Source organism: Notolabrus celidotus, chromosome 19 (genome assembly GCF_009762535.1).
Source record: "Notolabrus celidotus isolate fNotCel1 chromosome 19, fNotCel1.pri, whole genome shotgun sequence".
In the NCBI taxonomy this organism is placed as follows: Eukaryota; Metazoa; Chordata; class Actinopteri; order Labriformes; family Labridae; genus Notolabrus; species Notolabrus celidotus.
This window is the reverse complement of record NC_048290.1, coordinates 872,039-897,924: the sequence shown is the minus strand read 5'-3', so window position 1 is coordinate 897,924 and position 25,886 is coordinate 872,039. Positions and strand designations below refer to the sequence as shown.

The following is a 25,886-nucleotide window of genomic DNA, read 5'->3' as shown; positions in this document are numbered from 1 at the left end:
GGAATGTCACATGTGGCAGATGCTCCTCCCCTCTGCTCAGAGATGGGTGAGGGGAAAAGGGGGTGAAGGGCCAGGAGGGAGAGATGTGTCTGTGTAGTGTATGAGAGAGGAAGAAGAGGAGGAGGAGGGAGCTGAAGAGGCAGGGAGGTGTGCTGCTGTTGGAGAAAATCCACTCCAGACAGATGCATTTCCTCCGCTCCAGCTCGACCGGGAGGCAGCTTTAAAACTTCAGCTCACAACTTTTTCTCTCTGTCTGCACACTGACTCAACTAGAGAGAGGAGGAAGCTCTCCAGACCTCTGCAGGCTCATCCTTTTCTTCTCTCTGCCTGTGAGACTTCTAAAAAAAAGAACCTCAACGTGTGGAGACCTTACACGGCTGAATCTGTGCATCTGCAGGTCAGATGTTTGCTGCATAGTCGTCTTTTTGTAAGATTCAGAGCTTCTCCTGCAGAGTCACCGGACACATGAGGGCTGAGGTGTTGGTGGTCTGGCTCGGCGTGAGCCTGTGCGGCGCTCTGGTCTGCGCCGGAGAGGATGTGGAGGAGGATAAACTCTCAGGGGGTCGGGTTCAGGTGAGAGAAACCAGAGCAGCGGTGGAGACGGACGGGAGGCAGAGGGAGGAAGAAGCGGGGGTGGAAATGTCAGACGAGCCGGCTGAGGTGGTGGAGGAGGAGCCGACCAAACCAAAGAGGAAGAAAACACCTGAGGAGGTCGAGGCAGGTGAGTTGGAACTTCTACAAACGCAGTGAGGATGTCAAGAAGAGGTTAATGTGTGAGATTAAAGCCACAGTGAGTGACGTGCTGAAAAAGTATTTTGATACTGGCAGTGTGACAGCTATCTTAAATTATTTGATCTGGGTGTTTTTGTTCTATTAAAGACACTGGACTGTTTTTATAACCCCAAATTTCTTGCAATATGGACCGTATGGTGGTTTGAGTGAGCGCCCCATGTACAGAGGCTGCTGCATGTCTTCCCCCTCTCACTTCCTGTCTGTCCTCAGCTGTCCTCCAGGTATATTCAGTGGTGGATTCATCCACACACACACCTTGTTAGCATCCCTTACAGACACTCGTATTAAGGTACCCTTCAATTTTTGTTTGTTTTAAAGTTGATTTAAAGTGGGCGACCATTAAGCATCTGTTTCAAGGTACCCGTTGGTTTAGGTTTGAAGGTGACCTTCAGCATTTGATTCAAGAACACTAAGAGGTAAACAAACTTTAAGGAAGACACTTTGGAGAACTTTGAGGTACCCTTAAGTTTATTTTTTGAGTTTGTTTACCACTGAGTGTTCTTGAAACAAACTATATACGGTACCTAAATACAGAAGCTAAAGGACACCCTTCATGTTAAAAGTTTAACTCTTGGCTTTCCTTTAGCTTAACACATTTTAAAATGACAATTAAGGGTGCCTGCAATTTGAAATTTTCTTTGCTGTCTGTTTTTAGGTACCCTGTAAACTTTGTTTCAAGAACACTAAGTGATTAAAAGAACTTTAAAGAAGACACCCCAGGGAACTTTAAGGTCCCCTTAATTATCTTTTTAGAGTTTGTTTAGCACTGAGTGTTGTTCAAACAAAGGCTTAAGGGTACCTAAACACAGAAGCTAAAGTAACCCCTTCATTTTAAAACGGAAACTCTTGGCTCTCCTTTAGATTGTGTATTTAGGTACCCTTTAACCCTTGTTTCAATGCTTAACAAACTTTAAAAAGACAATTAAGTGAACCTTGAAATTGAGGCTCAAAGGTTTATTTTAGCTCATGTCTTTGGGTACCCTTTAGATTTTGCTTCGAGAACACTTAGTTGTAAAAATCACTTGAAAAAGACACTTTAAGGAAACTTAGGGTACCCTTACTTGTATTTTTTAAACGTTGTCTACCATGTAGTGTTCTTGAAACAACAGCGATGATAGGGTACCTTAATGCAGAAGCTAAAGGAAACCCTTCACCTTCAAATGAAAACTCTTGGCTTTCCTTTTGCTTCTGTTTTTAGGTACCCTTTAAACTTTGTTTCAATGCTTTAGCTTGTTTTAAGTACCCCCTAACAGTTGTTTTTTAAGAACACTAACTGCTAGACAACTTTAAAATGACAATTAAGGGTACCTGCAATTTGAAACTCCAGGGTTCCCTTGGCGTCTGTCTTAAGGTACCCTTTAGGCTTTGTTTCAAGAACACTTAGTGCTAAAAAAACGTTTTAAAAGACACTTTAGGGAATATTTAGGTACCCTTATTTTTACTTTTTAAAGTTTGTCTAGCAGTTAGTGTTCTTAAAAAACAACAGCTGAGGGGTACCTAAAAACAAGCTAACGCTGAGTCTAAAGTCTAAAGCTGAAGTAAACCCTGGAAATTTCATTTAGAAATGGAAACTCTGGACTTTCATTTTGGCTTCTGGGTTTAGGTACCCTTTAACCTTTGTTTCAAGAAAGCTAAGTTGTAAACAAACTTTAAAAAACACAATTAAGTATAACTTAAATTTGCAACTCCAGAGTTTATTTTGCTGTATGTTTTGAGGTACCCTTTAACCTTTATTTCAAGAACACTACGTGGGAAACAAACTCAAAAAGGCATTTAAGGGAACCTTGTAATTGAGGCTGAAAGGTGTTTTTAGTGTATGTCTTTAGGTACCCTTTAGACTTTATTTCATGAACACTGTGTGAACTTTAAAAAACACTAAGTGTAGCTGTAAACAGAAACTCTGGTTTCCCCCAGCATCTGTTTTTAGGTTCCCTTTAGACTTCATTTCAAGAACACTAAGTTGAAAACAAACTAAATTTTAAGGGAACCATAGAAATGAATCTCAAGGGTTTCTTGAGCTTCAGTTTATATGAACACTTCAGCTCATGAGTTCTAAGTTGATCCATCATATTTTCTTTAGTGTAAAAAGCAGAAACATGCAGTTTAAATATGATATTTTATGACCTTTCCTCCACTCTGAGCTCGCAGCCAACACTCTGATGATACACAGACCTGAAAGGCTGCAATCAATCTCAGAGGCTGCAAAACATTCACTTTAAACTCTGTTATCTAAAAAAGCTCTGTCTCCACATTACTCTGCAGAAACGACTCAGTGTCTCTGCCTCTCTCAAAAACAAGACATGAAGGAACACAACGGGAAAAATGGGACTGAAGATTTAAATTAGCACCAAGAGAAACAGATAATCACTCGCCAAGTGTCCAGGAATGTCTCAAAGTTAACGCCTCAAAACTGAAAACAAGACTTTCATTTTTGTCTTACTGAGCGGGAAAAAGGGCTCAAATATGAGTCAGCAGTGTCCCAGTTTTTACAGCTTTTCCAGAGTGGAATCATCCATCCATCAGTCCTTCCATACGTCTATCTAAACGGTTTAAGACATTCAGTCTTCACTTTTTGCAGTGTGTTAGTCACAAAGCTATCGTTAAAGCCTTGTTTGTTTACCAGATGACTTGCATGTCTAAAAACCAGGACCCCAGAAGACTTTGGGATTCAGTTTGGATAAAGAACCTCTGAGTGGTTCAGGGATGACGGAGCAGAAACAGTCAGTTGGAGGTCTGACAGTTTCTTGGCAGCCTGACAGAACCGCTGCTCCCATGACCTGCTTCCTCAGCCAGGAGTCCCGGTTGTGGACTGGACTGTAAAAACTTTCAGCAGCTTGTTTAGTCAAACACAATGATCAGAGAGCGAGCTCAAACAAGGGAGAGCGGCGTCTGTCTGCACCCTGTCTCTGCTCCGTCCACTAAAACAGACACATCTGCAGAAACACACAGAGTCCAAGCAGCGCGGATATTTCCACTACCATTTTTTCCATAAGTGAGCAGACGGGATTTACGAGGGGACCTACTTTCAGTAGCACTCATGCTCTGGCACTGACTGAGGTTCACTTTCCGCTGCATGAAGCAAAACCACAAACCAGAGCAGCCTGAGCCGCTCATGTGTGGCTGATTTCTGTTACATAAAGGGGCCATGATTAACTCAACCTGAGACCTGGAGCAGATTTTCATGTCTTTGTTTATGAAGGGACGAGTTAGCTGAGTATGCAACATGTTTATCAGAGCTGTGTCACAGACTTATATTGGCTTGACTTGTCTGTTTCTGCACAGAGACCATCAGGAATGCTTTTATCTATATGTTTGCATGACAGTTAAATCTACTGTTTAGTTCTTTCCTTCTAAACCCCAAACTCTAAGCTCCCATTAAGAAGGTATCTCCATACTTGTAGACCTGGACTCTGTTTCTCTTTACATATAAATGAGTAATGAGGACAAAAAGTTTTGGAATTGCTTCAAAGGGTGAGCTGTTTAGGTTTAGTGGTGTCTGCTGACATATTGGGCATTTGGAGAAAGAGTCTGCTCTGCAGGGATCTGCTTGTGGAGCCACTGTATTGGCATCCCGCCTCTCCATCCTCTAACCAAAACAAACATTTTACTTAAACTGTCAGAGCTCCCTCCGGTGGGTCCAGTCCACAGAGTCACAGATCATTGTGTGGGTTTGAAGCAGATGCTCACAGTTATGGTGCGTTCAATGACTCTTGTGTTAGTGTTTGTTACGTTTCCTCTCAACGTTCCTCCTCTGCTCTGATGATCAGGTTTTCACGGCGCTGCAGGAACCTCATTGGTCAACACAGCTGTCAATCAAAGCATTAATATGGAAGAGGGTTTGGACCGCTGATGATTTTTGAGTCCCATTCTTTTTCTCAGAGTTCTGCATTTAAGATCAAAGACAAGATTCTAGAATCCTGAGATCAAAGTCACCATTCTAGAATTCAGAGATCAAAGACAACGTTCTAGAATCCTGAGATCAAAGACAACATTCTAGAATTCTGAGATCAAAGACAACATTCTAGAATTCTGAGATTAAAGACGACATTCTAGAATTCTGAGATTAAAGACGACATTCTAGAATTCTGAGATCAAAGACAACATTCTAGAATTCTGAGATTAAAGACAGCATTCTAGAATTCTGGGATCAAAGACAACATTCTAGAATTCTGAGATCAAAGACAACATTCTAGAATTCTGAGATTAAAGACGACATTCTAGAATTCTGAGATCAAAGACAACATTCTAGAATTCTGAGATCAAAGACAACGTTCTAGAATTCTGAGATTAAAGACAACATTCTAGAATTCTGAGATCAAAGACAACATTCTAGAATTCTGAGATTAAAGACAACATTCTAGAATTCTGAGATCAAAGACAACGTTCTAGAATTCTGAGATCAAAGACAACGTTCTAGAATTCTGAGATCAAAGACAACATTCTAGAATTCTGAGATTAAAGACGACATTCTAGAATTCTGAGATCAAAGACAACATTCTAGAATTCTGAGATTAAAGACGACATTCTAGAATTCTGGGATCAAAGACAACATTCTAGAATTCTGAGATTAAAGACGACATTCTAGAATTCTGAGATCAAAGACAACATTCTAGAATTCTGAGATCAAAGACAACGTTCTAGAATTCTGAGATCAAAGACAACGTTCTAGAATTCTGAGATCAAAGACAACATTCTAGAATTCTGAGATCAAAGACAACATTCTAGAATTCTGGGATCAAAGACAACATTCTAGAATTCTGGGATCAAAGACAACGTTCTAGAATTCTGAGATCAAAGACAACATTCTAGAATTCTGAGATCAAAGACAACGTTCTAGAATTCTGAGATCAAAGACAACATTCTAGAATTCTGAGATCAAAGACAACATTCTAGAATTCTGGGATCAAAGACAACATTCTAGAATTCTGAGATCAAAGACAACATTCTAGAATTCTGAGATTAAAGACAACGTTCTAGAATTCTGGGATCAAAGACAACATTCTAGAATTCTGAGATCAAAGACAAGATTCTAGAATTCTGGGATCAAAGACAACATTCTAGAATTCTGAGATCAAAGACAACGTTCTAGAATTCTGAGATCAAAGACAACATTCTAGAATTCTGAGATTAAAGACGACATTCTAGAATTCTGAGATCAAAGACAACATTCTAGAATTCTGAGATTAAAGACGACATTCTAGAATTCTGGGATCAAAGACAACATTCTAGAATTCTGAGATTAAAGACGACATTCTAGAATTCTGAGATCAAAGACAACATTCTAGAATTCTGAGATCAAAGACAACGTTCTAGAATTCTGAGATCAAAGACAACGTTCTAGAATTCTGAGATCAAAGACAACATTCTAGAATTCTGAGATCAAAGACAACATTCTAGAATTCTGGGATCAAAGACAACATTCTAGAATTCTGAGATCAAAGACATCCTCTAGAATTCTGGGATCAAAGACAACATTCTAGAATTCTGAGATCAAAGACAACGTTCTAGAATTCTGAGATCAAAGACAACATTGTAGAATTCTGAGATCAAAGACAACATTCTAGGATTCTGCCTTTGATGTTAGAATTCTGAGAGAAAAGTCAACATTCTAAAGAAGGGTCAGATCTAAACTGATCCTTCTTTATATCTCGTTCTACAGCATCAAATAACTCATTCGAACTACACTGTTTCTAGTATTTATGCTAAGCTAGGCTAGTTAGCCAGAGTAAAAGGAGTCTTTCATAGGATTGATTCTTGGTCAGGTGAATTGTGTAATGTTATTTCAGCTCCAAAAAAAGCCAAACACAGATGACTGACAGTGTTAGAAAGTGTCTGCCAGGTTCCCAGCAGGTGAGTAATGAACTGGCTGTGAGGGCCGTGGTGTGTTTAAGGACGGGTGGAAAATCAGGGAACATGTCTAGCAGAGGAAAACAAGCCGCCCTCTGTGTTTGGTGATGGTTACATAACGAAGGTGGATCCAAACTCTTTGAGGATCTCCTCTCTGTAATATTTACTGAACTTCTCCAGGAAACCTGTTATTTTACACGTTTAGGGTTTTAATGCAGTTTCTCATTAGACACTTGAAGGGGCGTTCAGGAATGCTGAGCTGATTGTGGATCAAATTGTGTGAGTGTGGAGGCTCAGAGATCGCCCACACTCATCTGTTAGATATTTGCTTTAAAAACATTTGATTTCGCAACAAAATAATAAACCAAACAGACTGGATGAAGATGTTACGAGTTCAAGGTACTCATTACCAACCTTTAATAAGTTGACAAGTTGATTTGTGGTTATGTTTCTTTTCACTGAAAAACATCTCTTGACCTAATCATAACAACCCAGGTCAATTATTTTGATACTGTGGCTGATATCAGCTTTTAATAGATACAACAGTGTCATCTGCATAAGATTCAATGAGACTGGGTGAGTGAATAGTTCAACAAATTGAGACAAATGTTCGTCATAGCATAAAATTGCAAAGAATTTGTGGATTTCATTGTCCCATCCATCCACTATCTAGACCGTTAATCTTGTAGAGGTCGGGGGGGCTGGAGCCTATCCCAGCTGACTTAGGCCGGAAGGCAGGGTACACCAAGGACAGACAACCTTTCATACACACACCTACGGGCAATTTGGTGTAACCATTTAACCTGGAGAGCATGTTTTTGGACTGTGGGAGGAAGCCGAGGGAGAACATGCAAACTACACACAGAAGGTCACCTGCCCGACCGGGGATTCAAACCAGTAACCTTCTCGCTGTGAGGCAACAGGGCTACCCACTGCACCACTGATTTCATCATCTACAGTACATAATATCATTAAAAGATTCAGAGAATCTGAGAAACCTCTGTAGTGGTAGTCACTGCATGGGCACAAAATCACTTCCGAAAACCAATTTTGTCACTGCATCCGCAAAGGCAGGTTAAAACTGAACCATGCAAAGAGGAAACCATGTAAAGACAGCAGCACCAGAGACTTCTCTGGACCTGAGCACATTTAGGATGGATGGCTAAGGGGTGTTGGTGGCCTAGCGGTCTAAGCAGCTACAGTCCTCGTTGCAGAGGTTGCCAGTTTGACTCCCAGCCGTGACCATTTCCTGCATGTCTTCCACCACTCTCTACTCCCCACATTTCCTGTCTCTCTTCAGCTGTCCTGTCAAATAAAGCCAAAAAGGCCAGAAATATAACTTTAAGATGGACTGCTAAGCTAGGCTAACAACACCCTGACTTGAGCGTATCTATACTTAATGCACAGACGTAAGAGTGGTATCATTCTCTTCTTCTATTTTTCAAAATAAAGAACACTCACTTATTTTGAATATAAAAACAGACTTTTATTTGATTAGATTGGATTCATCCTGCAGTCTAATCCGGCTCCCAGGAGGGTGCTATACTCTCAGATCATACTTTCTGAACTCTTATATAACTTTTCTGTCGTGTACAAAGCAACATTTAGGCTGTTAGAGGAGCAGCTGTCTGAGGAGGTCATTAGATCTTGGCTTTGAGCTCTTTCTTGTTTGGTCTCAGACCAAAACAAACCAAAGAGCTGCCGGAGTCCTCTGTCAGAACCAGGTCCTGCTGCTTTACGTGATCTGGCCTCAGTGTCTGAGTCTCAGCTTTAATTTGGTTTGAATGACGTTAGCTGAAAAAGCGTCTGTGCTAACGAAGAAAACTACAGAGAAACATTCTTCTATAAAAGTTCATAGAGTCCTATTAAAGAAGCTGAACAGACACTCTCATATAAACGTATACTCACATTGTATTCAAACATATAACCCCTCCCCTGCTTTCACCCCCTCTCTCTGAAGCCAGAGCAAAGAAAGCCGCAGAGAAGGAAGCCAAAGCAAAGAAGCAGAAAACCCCAAAGCCTACAAAGAAGCCCAAAGCACCCAAGCCCACCAAAAAACCCAAACCACCAAAACCAACCAAGAAGCCAAAGGCGCCCAAAGCCACCAAGAAACCCAAGACGACGACGACGGTCCAGACAGACATCAGGCGTCCGTCTCTGGAGGAGGAGGAGGAGAAGCTGATGATTGAACTGGGCTGGGACACACGTACGTATACTTCCTGTTTAAGGGTTTCAGAGGTTTACAGGAAGTCTGTATTTAATTTAATGTGAGGACGATGGATACACATGGTGATTCAATTATTTCATGTTTTAGGAAAATGCTGAATTCTCTTACAAGACAAAACATATTAATGAGTATAACTTTCCCCGTCCTTATTGAACAGCAACATTTTAAACTGTCTGATCTTCACAGTGTTTCGACCTGTGACCCCAAAGAGTCCTGAAACCTGGGTGGAGCCTGTTGAACCGGACCTGGGTGAGTCTTTAAAGGGGACATATCACGCTTTTTTCATCAACATATATTGGTCTAAGAGGTCCCCAAAACATGTCTTTAAAGTTTATGCTCAAAAAAACACTTTGAAATCAGATTTTGGTCTGCCTGAAAAACCCTCTTCTTCAGTCCTCCTCAGAACACTCTGTTTTCCCTCTGACCACGCCCCCTCAGGAAGTGGATGTGCCTCGGCTCTCCAGCACGTTGATCTAATGTTTACATGTTGGCTGAATATACACGGCTGCTCAGAGATCACGTTACTTCAACCGTCTGAATCTGATCCTGACGGAGAGGCGCCTGTAGCAGGACCTTTCTGAAGGATTGGTCATAGATTTAGTGTTTCTTGTTGTTTTATTTATCATTATGTAGACGTGTGTCTTGGTACACAGCTACAGCTACAGCTAAGAACATGTAGCTATGTGGCTATGCCAATTAGCGCTAGCACTTATCCATGATAAATAAAAATCATCCACTAGATCTTCAAATCTGCAGACGTGGGGAGTAAAACCGACCTCTACCAGAAAGGCAGCGGGACGTTTTCTGAAGGATTGGTCACAGATTTAGTGTTTCTTGTTGTTTTATTTGTCAGCATGTCGACGTGTGTCTTGGTACACAGCTACCAACATGTAGCTATGTGGCTATGCTAACTAGCGCTAGCACTTATCCATGATAAATAAAAATCATCCACTAGATCTTCAAATCTGCAGACGTGGGGAGTCAAAGCGACCTTTGTGTTTATTAAGACAGCCTACAACTAGCATGCCTCCCTCCTAAGCTCCTTGTTAGCACACATGTGTGCAGGGAATGAAAAACGGAGGAGGGGTTGAGTTGTATTTTATACAGTCTATGGGCTGAACAAGCTCCGAGCTCTGACTTCCTGTTACAGACCGGATATTGTTGTTACGAAACAAAAACATGGAAGTCTGAAACGGCTGGTTTCACACACATTTACAGAAAGGTGGAGAAATCAGAACAGGGGCAGAATGGAGTCTTTTCATTCTCGGGGGGTTTGTAGACAGGGACACAGATTTCAGGTAAAGAACCATTAAAAAGTCAATTTTGCATGATATGTCACCTTTAATGGGTCGCTGAACTGGTTTTAGTGCTGGCTAACGAAATCAATTTGGAGTTGTCATATAAACACTTCTTTCTACATAATGTTGACATCTCAGTACATGTTAAAGCACAATGAGTTTTTAAACTTCAATATGAAAACAAGTTTAACGCCCTGTGTGACTGATTGTCTCTTTCTTGCAGTCGACACCTCAAAGAAGACGATGTCTCCAACAAACCCTCTCGGCCCGCCTGATGCAGACTACTGGGACGCCGGACGTAGGTTAACTCATCATCTATCAGTGAGAGCCAAAAAGTTTAATGAAGCTTTTTATGACGGAGCTCAGAGGTTCCATCAGGTTACGATCACGGCTCTGAGTTTATGCTGGGAAGGATGTGAAAGCATCCAGTGTCAGGATACCGTCCTCCATGACGGCGGTTTATTCTGTTAATGGACCCTGTAAGTAAATACAGACGGACTACTGGGGCAGAGACTCGACCTGAAGTGCTCCAGGGTACTTCTTCTTCCAGGTTTATGAGGTTTTTCCAGCAGATAGATTCCCTCCCTGGATGTCTGAGTTCTCAGTTTAACAGAGTTTGTGTTGATTTCTTCACAGTTGAGCTGCCGGGTGGATTCCCACGAAAAGAAGCTGCAACCACAGAGGTCATCATGTACATACCAGGTACGCCTCTCTTCTACAGGAGGAGTGTTTTTAAGTTTTATATTCTGAACATGTCCTTAAATCAAAGTTTACTTCAGCTGTAAAGGAAAACTGGATAAATTAAAAGGTACATTAAAGGTGACATATCATGCAAAATGTTCTTTTTAATGGTTCTCTACCTGAAATATGTGTCCCTGTCTACAAACCCCCTGAAAAGTCAAAGACTCCATTCTGCCCCTGTTCTGATTTCTCCACCTTTCTGTAAATGTGTGCTGAAACCAGCCGTTTCAGTTTTCAGTGTTTTTCATACGTCACAACGCCATCCGGTCTGTAACAGGAAGTCAGAGCTCGGAGCTTGTTCAGCCCATAGACTGTATAAAATACAACTCAACCCCTCCTCCGTTTTTCATTCCCTGCACACATGTGTGCTAACAAGGAGCTTAGGAGGGAGGCATGCTAGTTGTAGGCTGTCTTAATAAACACAAAGGTCGCTTTGACTCCCCACGTCTGCAGATTTGAAGATCTAGTGGATGATTTTTAGTTTTCATGGAAAAGTGCTAGCGCTAGTTAGCATAGCCACATAGCTACATGTTCGTAGCTGTGTACCAAGACACACGTCGACATGCTGACAAATAAAACAACAAGAAACACTAAATCTGTGACCAATGGTTCAGAAAGGTCCTGCTGCAGGCGCCTCTCCGTCAGGATCAGATTCTGGATCAGATTCAGAGGGTTGAAGTAACGCGGGTCTGTGAGCAGCCGTGTATATTCAGCCAACATGTAAACATTAGATCAACGTGCTGGACAGCCGAGGCCACACCCACTTCCTGAGGGGGCGTGGTCAGAGAGCTCATTCTCATTTAAAGGCACAGACACAGAAAACAGACTGTTCTGAGGAGGGCTGAAGAAGAGGGGCTTACAGGCAGACCAGAATCTGATTTCAAAGTGTTTTTTTGAGCATAAACTTTAAAGACATGTTTTGGGGACCTCTTAGACCAATATATGTTGATGAGAAAAGCCTGATATGTCACCTTTAAAAGAGTTTGGGCCTTGAAACACTTTATTATATGCTAATGGATAGAGGTAAATATCAACTGGACAGGATTTGTGAGGCTGAAATTAAGAAAAGTCTAACATCTCACCAAACGTGAACTATTGCTCAATTTGCATGTATAATTTTTTCCGTATTTGAGTCATTCGCAACCCGACAGAAGTCTTTACGTTGACTTTACGTGTGAATGATTTTATTCGTGTTTGGCGTGAACATAACCATGACTCTCTTTTTGTTTGTGTCTCAGAGGAAACCACAGTCGTCCCGTTTGTCGGCCCGTGGTATGAGGAATATGATTACGGTGACAGTAAGTCGGGTTAATAATAACTATCAGTAATCAATACGCTTTTTATTTAACGTGCTGCAGTTTGTGATTGTGTCTGATTCTTCTTTTTTTGCAGTCCTCGCCAAAAAACAAGAAGAAGAGGAGGAGAGAGCGAGGAAAGAGAAGGCGGAAAAAGGTTTGTCTTTTTCTTTGGATCACTGATAAAAGATGAATTTCATAAACACACATTTATACTCGGCTACTACAGGCGGTCTTCCCTCATTCAGTCCTGAACATAGACTGTATAAATATTGGACGTAGTCTCTGTGACGTCACCCATCTGTTTCTGAAACGCTGGTTTGAGGCCAATTGGCGGCCATATTGGAAATGTTGAACTTGACGTACCTGCTGTCGAGCGATTGTGACGTAAAGAGGCGGGCTTTGAGCCTCCTAGCCAACAGCTACAGTGTTATGAAATAATTCACCCCCCGTACAGTGTGTGCCGATCAAGAAATGAGCTGTCCAGACTCCACTCGTCTTTTGAACCAGGATGTAAACATGTTCATTTCTGCTGTAAAGATCGGCTTTTTTGAATGGATGTGTATGTGGTTTCTGGTACTTCCGGAGCCAGCCTCAAGTGGATCCTCGATGAACTGCAGTTTTGGACTCATATTTTTTAGACTTGAGGTTCCTGCTTGGTCCTGAACCTTGGTGTTTTAAGGTTTTCTGATTTTGAGGTCTGGTTGTTTGTCTTAAGCTGTTTGTAGACAAAAGAGGAGGGAATGAAGGAACCAATCAGTGCCCTCTAACAACCAATACTGTGCTGCTTCCCTGACCCATCAAGGACCAGCCTACAGAGCAAACACTCAGACACTTAAAGACGGGGTGTTACGCTCATTGTCAGGCTCTCTGGTCGCTCTGAAGTATCTTTAAATGGTTTACTGCTCAAACACTTCTTCACTAATCTCAGGCTGCTGTCTTTGAAACCCCTCATTAAGGGCCTCTATTACCGCTACTGTCTCTTTAAGGAGCATCAAAGAACAAAGGGGAACCCACCCAGCATTCCGGAACACGGCAATTAGGTGAAGTCGGAATCTGAGCAAATCTCGTTCTGGTCTCTGAAATCTCACGTGGCTTTGCGAACGAGGCGTTCAGAGCAGCTGTGGGATTACTCCGACACGCGTTCACGACACAGTTTGAAACTTTGCCCACGTCACACAATACGACGGTCAGGCTTCCCCACTGAATCGCTGCTTTAACTGGGGCTACTTCAGTGATACAAAGCAGCTCTTTGGGTTTGTTGTTGATTATATTTATCACATTTTATACTAGTTTTGCAATATTCAATCAGTCAGACTTTATTTATAAAGCGCTTTTCATACAATGACATTGTAAAATGAATAAATGAAAAATAAAAGGGAAGTCTGAATGAACTGAGGAAACGCTCTCATGATATATTAATGAGGAAACACTGGAGGTAAAACAAGAAAACTCAACACAGGAAATTAAACTCACCAAAATAAAATACATTTCTAAAATAATAAAACACTAAAATATTAAACAATTAAAAGAACATAACATATATAACATAAATAAATAAGTAGAATAAAAGTGACTAAAATAAATAAATAAAACTGTTCATTTAAAAGCGAGACTAAAAAGGTCGTTCTTGAGTTTGCTTTTTAAAAATGTTGATGCTCTGTGCAGCCCTCAGATCTTCAGGTAGGGCGTTCCTCAGGCGTGGGCCGTGATATTAAAAAGCTGCCTCACCGTGAGTCTCTGTTCTAGCTTTTGGTACCATTAAAAGTCCACTACCTGAAGACCTGAGGGCTCTTACCGCCTCATATCCATCCACTATCTTGACCGCTTATCCCGTAAGGGGTCACGGGGGGCGGGAGCCTATCCCAGCTGGCTTCGGGGCCGAAGGCAGGGTACACCCTGGACAGGTCGCCAGCCTATCACAGGCTGGCACAGAGAGACAGACAACCACTCACGCACACACTCACACTTATGGGCAATTTAGAGTGATCAATCAACCTGAGCATGTTTTTGGACTGTGGGAGGAAGCCGGAGAACCCGGAGTGAACCCACGCATGCACGGGGAGGACATGCAAACTCCACACAGAAAGGCACCCGCCCGGCCAGGGATTCGAACCAGGAACCTTCTAGCTGTGAGGCAACAGCGCTACCCACTGCACCACCATGCAGCCCTGTTAAAACTCAACACAGGAAATTAAACTCACCAAAATAAAATACATTTCTAAAATAATAAAACACTAAAATATTAAACAATTAAAAAAACATAAGATGCTATTTTTAAAATACATAAATAAGTACATAAATAAATAAGTAGAATAAAAGTGACTAAAATAAATAAATAAATAAAACTGTTCAGTTAAAAGCGAGACTAAAAAGGTCGTTCTTGAGTTTGCTTTTTAAAAATGTTGATGCTCTGTGCAGCCCTCAGATCTTCAGGTAGGGCGTTCCTCAGGCGTGGGCGGTGATGATAAAAAGCTGCCTCACCGTGAGTCTCTGTTCTAGCTTTTGGTACCATTAAAAGTCCACTACCTGAAGACCTGAGGGCTCTTACCGGCTCATATCCATCCACTATCTTGACCGCTTATCCCATTAGGGGTCACTGGAGCTGGAGCCTATCCCAGCTGGCTTCGGGCCGAAGGCAGGGTACACCCTGGACAGGTCGCCAACCTATCACAGGGCTGACACAGAGAGACAGACAACCATTCATGCACACACTCACACTTATGGGCAATTTAGAGTGATCAATCAACCTGAGCATGTTTTTGGACTGTGGGAGGAAACCGGAGTGCCCGGAGTGAACCCATGCATACATGGGGAGAACATGCAAACTCCACACAGAAAGGCCCCCGCCTGGCCAAGGATTCGTACCAGGAACCTTCTAGCTGTGAGGCACCAGCGCTACCCACTGCACCACCATGCAGCCCTGTTAAAACTCAACACAGGAAATTAAACTCACCAAAATAAAATACATTTCTAAAATAATAAAACACTAAAATATTAAACAATTAAAAAAACATAAGATGCTATTTTTAAAATACATAAATAAGTACATAAATAAATAAGTAGAATAAAAGTGACTAAAATAAATAAATAAATAAAACTGTTCAGTTAAAAGCGAGACTAAAAAGGTCGTTCTTGAGTTTGCTTTTTAAAAATGTTGATGCTCTGTGCAGCCCTCAGATCCTCAGGTAAGGCGTTCCTCAGGCGTGGGCCGTGATATTAAAAAGCTGCCTCACCGTGAGTCTCTGTTCTAGCTTTTGGTACCATTAAAAGTCCACTACCTGAAGACCTGAGGGCTCTCACCGGCTCATATCCATCCATTATCTTGACCACTTATCCCGTTAGGGGTCACTGGAGCTGGAGCCTATCCCAGCTGGGTTCGGGCGGAAGGCAGGGTACACCCTGGACAGGTCGCCAGCCTATCACAGGGCTAACACAGAGAGACAGACAACCATTCATGCACACACTCACACTTACGGGCAATTTAGAGTGATCAATCAACCTGGTGAGCATGATTTTGGACTGTGGGAGGAAGCCGGAGTGCCCGGAGTGAACCCATGCATGCACGGGGGAGAACATGCAAACTCCACACAGAAAGGCCCCCGCCTGGCCAGGGATTCGTACCAGGAACCTTCTAGCTGTGAGGCACCAGCGCTACCCACTGCACCACCGTGCAGCCCACCGGCTCATATGATAAAAGCAAATCTAATAAATAAGAAGGAGCAAGACCATTAAGAGATTTAAAAAACAATAAAATCATCTTAAAAGCTATTCTAAAAGATAGATGATACTTTCTGGACTATATTGGACTTAGTCTTGTGTTATGACACTTAGTTTTTATGTTAACATTAAAAAGACGAAGCGTATCATGAGATTTTTCCCATTCTTAATGCTTTAGTTGTTTATAACCAACAAAGAGGATAATAAAGCAGTGAGCAGAGAGTGAAATGGGAGCACAGCTGCTCTGATCTGTGGGTTTTGATATGAAGCTCAGAGTCCAGCTGGACGATGTTCCAATGATCTCAAACACACACAGAGAGAGGAGTGTTTGATAACCATCTGCTCCAGTGTTACTCAACATTTTGGCATTTTCACTTCAGTCAAATTAGAAGTCCCAGAAATGTTCTGTGCATCCAAACAGCCTGAAGATATTAACTCCACCGGGCCGCTCTGACTCTGACCCACATTCAACGCTGCAAACACACGAGGAATGCACGGGTGGGAACGAGGTCGACTGTACGCGCACATATGGAAATATTTTGGTGTGGTGTTGTTGCGGTGGTGGGTCGGAGAGCGAGGTCCATGTAAAGAAAAACATGTTCTGACAGACTGTTTTGTCGTTATGAAGCTGAGCGGCTGAGGAAGCAGTGGGAGGAGGAGGAGGAGGAGAGGCTGAGGCAGATGTCAGTGCCTGTGGAACCCAAAAGTAAGAAGAGGACGACTTAACTGTTTACACCTTCTCAAGTCTGAATACACACATTCAAAAGGAAATAAGACCGATGAGTGAGGACCCTCTTTGTGTTTTCAGAGTGTCCTCCTCTGGGGATGGAGTCTCACCGGGTGGAAGACGACCAGCTGCTGGCCTCCTCTCAGTCCCATCACGGGTTCGCGGCTCAGAGAGGACGACTCAACATGCAGGTAAACATCCGAACCCAGAAACAATCAATCAACCTTTATTTGTATAGCGCCAAATCACAACAAACGTTATCTCAAGACTCTTTTACAAACAGAGCAGGTCTAGACCACTCTATGTCAAATTATGAACAGAGACCCAACACCAAGACCGGATCGGACTCGGTCTAACCCCATCTTAATCCATCATGAGCATTGCACCTCGCAGTATTTAGCTAGTTACAGTGGAGAGGACAAACTTCCTTTAACAGGCAGAAACCTCCAGCAGGACCAGACTCATGTTAGACACACATCTACTGAGACCGTGTTGGAGAGAGGGATAGAGGGAGATGAAGAGAGAGAGAGATGATAGTGATGAGACGAGTAGTAGTACCTGTTGCCGCTTGAGTCCAGAACGTCCGCAGCAGGAGGATGCATACGGCAGTTCAGAGGAATCTACGAGACAAGGGAGCTCAGGGACTCCAGAAAGGTCTATGGTTAGTAACTTTAATGGGACAGGAAGAGTTAAAGTAAGTGATGAAGGGGTTGGGGGGAAGGGGGTGAGCTAGGATCCCAGTGTGTCAGTGCGCCAGTTCCCCCGGCAGTCTAGGCCTATAGCAGCATGACAAAAGCTGAGGAACTGGGGGCACCGCTGGTCTAGCGGTCTAAGCTTAGTCCTCGTCACAGCGGTCACGGGTTCAACTCCCAACCTCTACCATTTCCTGCATGTCTTCCCCCTCTCTCCACTCCCCTTGTTTCCTGTCCTATCCAATAAAGACAAAATGCCCCCAAACAAAAAACAAAAATGTCAAACTGTGTTACAAAAAAGAGGACTAAGATAAACCCCGGGGTCTCTTTCAGGGCTCTGATAACGAAGAAGACCTGTACGGTGGAGCCTGGTGTGCAGAGCCAGAGGAGACCATCCACTGGTTTGAGGTGGACGCCCGCCGTGAGGTGGAGTTCACGGGGGTCATCACTCAGGGGAGAAACTCAGAGACCGTGTAAGTCCTGCTTTCTTAACGCTGCTGTGGTTCATCATACTGGAACCATGTCAGACCCTTTCCAAACTCTGGTCTTCTTTCCAGGGAGGATTTCGTGTCCACGTACTTTGTGGCCTTCAGTAACGACAGCCGTGATTGGACGACGCTGCATGACGGCTACGCTGAATGGGTAACTTTAAACTTTAAAGAGTCAAAGAGACAAGAAGATGAAGGGGGGGCGGTTCTGGCTCACTCTCCTTTGTTTATGTGACCGTCTCTCTGCAGTTGTTTTACGGGAACGTGGATAAAGACACGCCAGTGATGAGTCAGTTCACGGCTCCTGTGGTCGCACGCTACATCCGCATCCTGCCTCAGAGCTGGAACGGCAGCTTGTGTTTGAGAGCCGAGATCCTCGCCTGTCAGCTACCCAGTCAGTACAACAACCATCGACACCCCAGCAACACGTAGAGAGTCTCAGCTTCACGTCTGCATGTTTAAACCTCCATTTAAACTTCAGGTTTCTGAATCCTCTTCAGACAGAGAGCTCTCTCATTCCTTAGAGGAGTACGTCACAGTCCACTGGATGAAAGTAGCATAGCTTTGCCAAAACTGGAGAAAGAATAGAGGCTGTTTCACAACACGGACTGCATAACCTCAGAGTTAGAACGTGTGTTACATAACCGTGACTCAGGGAGCTGCTAAGGTTTTCCAACGTTACCGAAAATCCAGACAGCAAGGTGTCAGACATCTCTTTCCCCTAAACCGTCTAACATAACTCATGTTTAAATGTCTTACTCTCCATTAAAGACGTTCACAGGCTCCGCCCACTCTCACACTTTCTTGTCTTTTGTGTCTTTTTTATCATTTTCAATTAACAAATCTGTGTGTTCGTTCTTTCAGGCAGCCACCACAGTGAGAATGAAGTCACCCCCTCAGACGACCTGGACTTCAGACACCACAACTACAAGGACATGAGACAGGTCTGTCCCGTGAGAAATAATGGATTACCTATAGACTGTATCAAATATGGACGTAGTATCCGTGACGTCACCCATCTGTTCCTGAGAGCTTCTTTGAAGCCAAGAGACGGCGGCAGCCATATTGGAAATGCGGAACTCAACCAGGCAGAGTGTGACGTAGTGTGAGCCTCTTAGCCAACAGCTATGTGTTCCCAACCGGGAGTCACGTCAGTCATGTCCTTATTTGGGCAAAAACTCAGAATCTTAATATCTTCTGAACCGTCACGTTAGAAATAATTCACCCCCTGTACAGAGTGTGCCGATAGAGAGATTAGCTTCGTAGAGCCAAGCCGTTTTTTGAACCAGACTGTAAACATGTTCATTAAAGGTGACATATCACGCTTTTTTCATCAACATATATTGGTCTAAGAGGTCCCCAAAACATGTCTTTAAAGTTTATGCTCAAAAAAACACTTTGAAATCAGATTTTGGTCTGCCTGTAAAACCCTCTTCTTCAGCCCTCCTCAGAACAGTCTGTTTTCTCTCTGACCACGCCCCCTCATGAAGTGGGTGTGGCCTCGGCTGTCCGGCACGTTGATCTAATGTTTACATGTTGGCTGAATATACACGGCTGCTCACAGACCCGCGTTACTTCAACTCTCTGAATCTGATCCAGAATCTGATCCTGATGGAGAGGCGCCTGCAGCAGGACCTTTCTGAACCATTGGTCACAGATTTAGTGTTTCTTGTTGTTTTATTTATCAGCATGTCGACGTGTGTCTTGGTACACAGCTACCAACATGTAGCTATGTGGCTATGCTAACTAGCGCTAGCACTTTTCCATGACAAATAAAAATCATCCACTAGATCTTCAAATCTGCAGACGTGGGGAGTAAAACCGACCTTTGTGTTTATTAAGACAGCCTACAACTAGCATGCCTCCCTCCTAAGCTCCTTGTTAGCACACATGTGTGCAGGGAATGAAAAACGGAGGAGGGGTTGAGTTGTATTTTATACAGTCTATGGGCTGAACAAGCTCCGAGCTCTGACTTCCTGTTACAGACCGGATGGCGTTGTGACGTATGAAAAACACTGAAAACTGAAACGGCTGGTTTCAGCACACATTTACAGAAAGGTGGAGAAATCAGAACAGGGGCAGAATGGAGTCTTTTACTTTTCAGGGGGTTTGTAGACAGGGACACCGATTTCAGGTAGAGAACCATTAAAAAGAACATTTTGCATGATATGTCACCTTTAAAGCTGCAAAGATCGTCTTTTTCCCATTCATGTCTATGTGGTTTCCGGTGTTTCTGCAGCCAGCCTCAAGCAGATTCTCCATGAATTGCAGTTTATAACACTTCCACATGGGCTTCATCGTTTGAGACCGGAGGTTGCCACTCGGGATTACCCGACTAAGATCGTCAAATCTAACGTTTGTCCGTGTCGTCGTTTTTCAGATGATGAAGGTGATAAACGAGGAGTGCCCCAACATCACCAGGATCTACAACATCGGGAAGAGCGCGCAGGGCCTGAAGATGTACGCCATGGAGATCTCCGACAACCCCGGAGAGCACGAGACGGGTACGGGAGACAGACGGCCAAAATACCTGATACGACGAATAAGAACAGGAAGAGGATGTTGGAGTTAGTGAGTCTGACGCTGTTCTCTTTCGTCTCACTGTCCGTAGGTGAACCTGAATTTCGGTACACAGCCGGTCTTCACGGTAACGAAGCCTTGGGTCGAGAGCTTCTTCTCCTTCTGATGCAGTTCCTGTGCAAAGAGTACAACGATGATAACCCCAGAGTGCGCCGCCTGGTGGACGGAGTCAGAATACACCTTGTGCCTTCGCTGAACCCAGATGCTTACGAGCTCGCCTTTGAGATGGTACGAATTTGACCTCAGTCTTAAGAGGTCTATTTATGTGCAGATCCTTTCAGTCAAGGTGTCAAAACCTTGGGACCCTCAGGCATTTAGACCCCAGATACTTAAAAATACCCTAACTCCCCGTTACAAACAACAGCCTTGAATTTCCTAACACAGTTGCTTTCTGCAATGGCATAAAACCATTTAACTCTCTTTGAGACCTCACATGGACCTTATTCTCGTCCTCTAGGGCTCAGAGATGGGGAACTGGGCGTTGGGTCACTGGACTGAAGAAGGTTACGACATCTTCGAGAACTTCCCAGACCTCAACAGCATTTTATGGGGCGCCGAGGAAAGAGGCTGGGTCCCTCGTATCGTACCTAACCATCACATCCCGCTCCCTGAAAACGCCCTGAACGGCTCTGTGAGTTTGTTTCTGACACTAGTGGTCTTTTGTTAACGTTAACCCCACACAGTTTAGAGTTTTAAACCACTTCCTGCTCCTACAGCTCGCTACTGAGACTAAAGCCATCATCTCTTGGATGGAGCGCACACCGTTCGTGCTCGGTGCCAATTTACAAGGAGGAGAAAAACTGGTCGCGTACCCCTTTGACATGCAGCGTCCGCCCATCTCTGTAAGACCACTTCATTAAAACCATTATCAAAGTACCTGACGCCATCGTAAAAATCAAAGTAACCTTCCCTCTGTGTCGTTAAGCTAACGGAGAGCCGGCGTTGGAGAATGAACACCGAGATGAACGAGGAGACGTGGGCTCGCATTCAGCGGCAGAACGAGGGCGCTCTGAGGGAGACGGCCGACGACGCCATGTTCCGATGGTTGGCCATGTCGTACGCCCACAGCCATCTGACCATGACGGAGACGTACCGGGGATCCTGTCACGGTGATGATGTCACCGGAGGGCAGGGCATCGCCAACAGAGCCAGCTGGAAACCAGTGGTCGGCAGTAAGTCTCGACCGAGCGGGCATCAAACTATGTTTCTACAAGTTTTTAACTCTTGACAGAAAACTAAAAACTAAAATAAGGTGGGAGAAAAAAGACCACGTATTAGCGACATCCCTTGTCGGTTTGTCGACTCCAGTTCGTCATTTTGGGCGTCACTACCTTTGTTTGTGTCGCCACAAGTGACCGTATTTAGAGGAATGGTAGATTACTCTGTTAGTCGATTTAAAGGTGACATATCATGCAAAATGTTAATGGTTCTCTCCCTGAAATCTGTGTCCCTGTCTACAAACCCCCTGAAAAGTCAAAGACTCCATTCTGCCCCTGTTCTGATTTCTCCACCTTTCTGTAAATGTGTGCTGAAACCAGCCGTTTCAGTTTTCAGTGTTTTTCATACGTCACAACGCCATCCGGTCTGTAACAGGAAGTCAGAGCTCGGAGCTTGTTCAGCCCATAGACTGTATAAAATACAACTCAACCCCTCCTCCGTTTTTCATTCCCTGCACACATGTGTGCTAACAAGGAGCTTAGGAGGGAGGCATGCTAGTTGTAGGCTGTCTTAATAAACACAAAGGTCGCTTTGACTCCCCACGTCTACAGATTTGAAGATCTAGGGGAGGATTTTTATTTATCATGGATAAGTGCTAGCGCTGGTTAGCATAGCCACATAGCTACATGTTGGTAGCTGTGTACCAAGACACACGTCGACATGCTGACAAATAAAACAACAAGAAACACTAAATCTGTGACCAATGGTTCAGAAAGGTCCTGCTGCAGGCGCCTCTCCGTCAGGATCAGATTCTGGATCAGATTCAGAGGGTTGAAGTAACGCGGGTCTGAGAGCCGAGGCCACACCCACTTCCTGAGGGGGCGTGGTCAGAGTGCTCATTCTTATTTAAAGGCACAGACACAGAAAACAGCCTGTTCTGAGCAGGGCTGAAGAAGAGGGGTTTACAGGCAGACCAGAATCTGATTTCAAAGTGTTTTTATGAGCAATAAACTTTAAAGACATGTTTTGGGGACCTCTTAGACCAATATATGTTGATGAAAAAGAGCACAATATGTCACCTTTAAGAATAATGATGTGAGTGATGCTTTGACACTTTTTTTCACAGAGGAAGAAGAAAGACAAAAAAATGATGGTGACGACCCAAATGAGAAACTCCACGCTTCCAAAACCAACTGGGGACTGGCGATCTTCCAGTCTCATACTGAACTAATCCTTTATTTTCCATCCCTTTCTTCTTCCTCAGGCATGAACGACTTCAGCTACCTGCACACCAACTGCTTTGAGCTGTCCATCTTCCTGGGCTGCGACAAGTTTCCTCATGAGAGTGAACTTCCCCTCGAGTGGGAGAACAACCGCGAAGCTCTGCTGTCCTTCATCGAACAAGTAAGAGCCGGCTTCATGAGTGCACGGGTTGACTAAGAGTATTGTTGATCCAGTGGATTTAAGATGCTTTGATTGAATCTTTTTCTGATCTTCTCTGTGCAGGTGAACCGAGGGATTAAAGGTGTAGTGAGGGACGTGGAGGGAAATACGCTAGCTAACGCCACCGTATCCGTGGAGGGAATACGTCACGACATCAGGACCGGTATGTCTTTGATTACAAAGTATCTGGAAATGAAATAGTTGCATATTTGAAACAACTTCAGATCCTGAACCCTGACCTCCAACACTTCTGTCCCTCTCTCCAGCACCAGGTGGCGATTACTGGCGTCTGCTGAACCCGGGGGAGTACAGAGTCACCGCCAAAGCCGAGGGCCACACCCCTCAGACCAGACTGTGCATGGTGGGCTACGACTCCGGAGCCTCTCCCTGCAGCTTCACGTTAGCCAAATCCAACTGGGACCGCATCAAACAGATCATGGCGCTCAACGGCAACCGGCCCATTCGAGTCGTCCCTAAAGTCACCGTGGTGAAAACGACTCCGGCCAGCACGGTCGCCAGCACTACAGACGGGCACGCCGCCGCTCAGAGAGCAGAGCGACTCCGGCGGCTCAGGATCATTCGTCTACGGAGGCTGCGTCAGCAGAGATTACGAGGAGGGTTAAGCCCCATTCCTACAACAACAACAACAACGACGACTACAACAACAACGACAGCGCCAACAACGATACCAAAAACAGAGACAACGACCTCCTGGTACGACTCCTGGTTTCCTGTGGACAGCTGGTCGACTGAGAACCCGTTCGATAGCATCAACTTCGACTCCGGGCCCACGCAGGACTATCCCTTTGAGTTCACCATCGATTGATCGCCACACTCAGTGACACAACATCTACGCTCCACAGAGACCCTCACTAACCGCTTCACTTTGATCCAACATCACAGCTTTCAAGACGAACGTTTTAACGATGGAGGCGTCACAAAGGTTTTAATTTAGGTATTCTTAAACATAGTTCTGGTCTTAATGGATCCAAGGGTAGAGAAAGTTTTGTAAGTGCTCCGGTAGATTACTTCAGTGTGTCATCATGTCGCTGACGGTTGCAGATTGTTATTCTGAGTGTCTGGTACAACATGAAGCGACTACATGACTCTTTATAATCTTAAATGTTACCTTCCAGATCACAGGAGTTGCTCATCTACTCCTGAGAGTCTTCGGTGTTCTAAATTGTTAGACATACTAATGTGTCTCACCGTGACGGCTGATTTAAAAATGATTCTTGCACACAGCTTCAGAAAAGTAGACCCTCAGATTCCACGGTCGATAACGCCCAAGTGGGAATTCATCTCAGCCTCTTCGCGGTACAAATTATCGTCAAAGTGAACATTTCTATCGAAGGTAACGCAACATAAGGGGATGTTTATTCTGCTTTCATTAATGCTATCTAGTGGTTGTGAAGAAAGCAGCTGTTTTAAGTCTCAAGAAGAATCAAACCAGTAATCAGTAGAACAACAACATGAACTTGTCGTCTGCATAAAGGAGCACCTTAAGTGGGACCGTACTCAGGGTTCCCACTCTTTTCCAGAGATCATTTTCCAGGACATTTTCATTGAAGATCAAGTTGTTATAAAAGTCTAAATTTTGTTCCTAATTTAATTCCTAAATAGTCTAATATGTTCCTCTCAGTGGAAGTCTACATTGAAGAAATGCAGTCTATGGCTATCCATGAAATCATCTCTTACATGATTAAAAATGATGGCAAATTAATTATAGAATAATGCAACCACAGATGTACAGCACTTCACTTTATTAGTGCAACCAAGTAACAATGATGGGCAACATCTCAGCTTTCTCTTTTCTGGAAAAATATAAAATTAGCAAAGTATAAAACTAAAGAGACAGCAAAGGACTCTGGAAGCTGCCTTACTGAAATAATAAATAATAATAATAATCAGAGGATCAGAGCATTAATGACCTAAATAGAACTAAATGACAAAAATGGCCACAAATGTTGAATGGGGATGTGTTTTTTTAACCTTGTTAGATCACACACAGTCATGTTGGAATCATTTTCCAGGACATTTTACTTTTTCTCCCATTTTCCAGGCGTTTTCCAGTACTGGAAAACTGGTCAACTGTTTTCCAGGTTTTCCAGGACGAGTGGGAACCCTGCGTACTTGCATTCAGCACATTTAGAAGCAATCCCAAAACTTTGTATACCTCTCATGCATTTAGACCCAAACCAGGTTAAATCAGACCGATGTTGAAGATGTCAGATACAAATGGAACGTCAACAAAAACAGAGAATGGATCCTAGCGTGAGTTTCTGCTGAGCAGAGACATTCAGGACACATTAAAATGAGCCTCATATATAAAAACACACTCAGTACTTCACAAAGTTATTATAAAGGTACGTCACATTTTAAATGTATGGTTTTTATGTTCAGTTGAAAGCTTTGATTAAATGAAGTTATTTTCTAAATCAGCTGTTTGTGTTTATTTTGGGTGATCACTTAATTAAAGCTCCTGTGAGGAGTTTTTAACTGGTTACAAAGGAGACTGATATTAATACTGATGCCTCTTTATGACCCCAAAAAGCAAACAAGACTATTAGAATAAAGAAAAGTTATATATCTGTGTATGCTTTTTAATGTCTGAAGTCCTTGCAGGGGGGGTAGGTGTCCTCAAATGTTAGTCACAGCAAGTAACTCTCAATGATTGATGCTTTTACATCTTAAACAGAAGATGGAAAGTATAAGACAGAAAACAACACCTACACATGTCCAGGACAAAAATCAGCAGAAATAAAAGGTAAGTCTTTGACCACAGGGGGCGCCAAAGTCAACCGATTGGCACAGGAGCTTTAACGGGATCAGAAATATGACTTTATAGTTTTAAAACACCTGTAAATATAAAAAAAGA

The 25,886-nt window shown here is 43.4% G+C and overlaps 1 protein-coding gene across 1 annotated transcript; it reads left to right on the top strand.

The window, feature by feature from the left end:
* The first annotated feature begins 82 nt into the window (after positions 1 to 82).
* Positions 83 to 25,449, top strand: aebp1 (AE binding protein 1). The gene is made up of 21 exons (XM_034709511.1): positions 83 to 721; positions 8,600 to 8,845; positions 9,053 to 9,115; positions 10,388 to 10,462; positions 10,801 to 10,866; positions 12,144 to 12,203; positions 12,298 to 12,357; positions 16,549 to 16,626; positions 16,729 to 16,838; positions 17,673 to 17,812; positions 17,897 to 17,981; positions 18,077 to 18,221; positions 18,692 to 18,771; positions 20,208 to 20,331; positions 20,439 to 20,635; positions 20,865 to 21,038; positions 21,124 to 21,249; positions 21,333 to 21,579; positions 22,830 to 22,969; positions 23,072 to 23,171; positions 23,275 to 25,449. The coding sequence occupies exons 1-21, from the start codon at positions 466 to 468 to the stop codon at positions 23,832 to 23,834; spliced, it is 3,132 nt and encodes a 1,043-aa protein (XP_034565402.1). The 5' UTR covers positions 83 to 465; the 3' UTR covers positions 23,835 to 25,449.
* The last annotated feature ends 437 nt before the right edge of the window (positions 25,450 to 25,886 follow it).

Coding starts and splice junctions, on each gene's coding strand:
- aebp1 (XM_034709511.1), top strand. CDS start 466: ATGAGGGCTGAGGTGTTGGTGGTCTGGCTCGGCGTGAGCCTGTGCGGC. Junction 12,358..16,548: donor GAAAGAGAAGGCGGAAAAAG/GTTTGTCTTTTT, acceptor GTCGTTATGAAG/CTGAGCGGCTGAGGAAGCAG. Junction 21,250..21,332: donor TGCAGCGTCCGCCCATCTCT/GTAAGACCACTT, acceptor TGTGTCGTTAAG/CTAACGGAGAGCCGGCGTTG.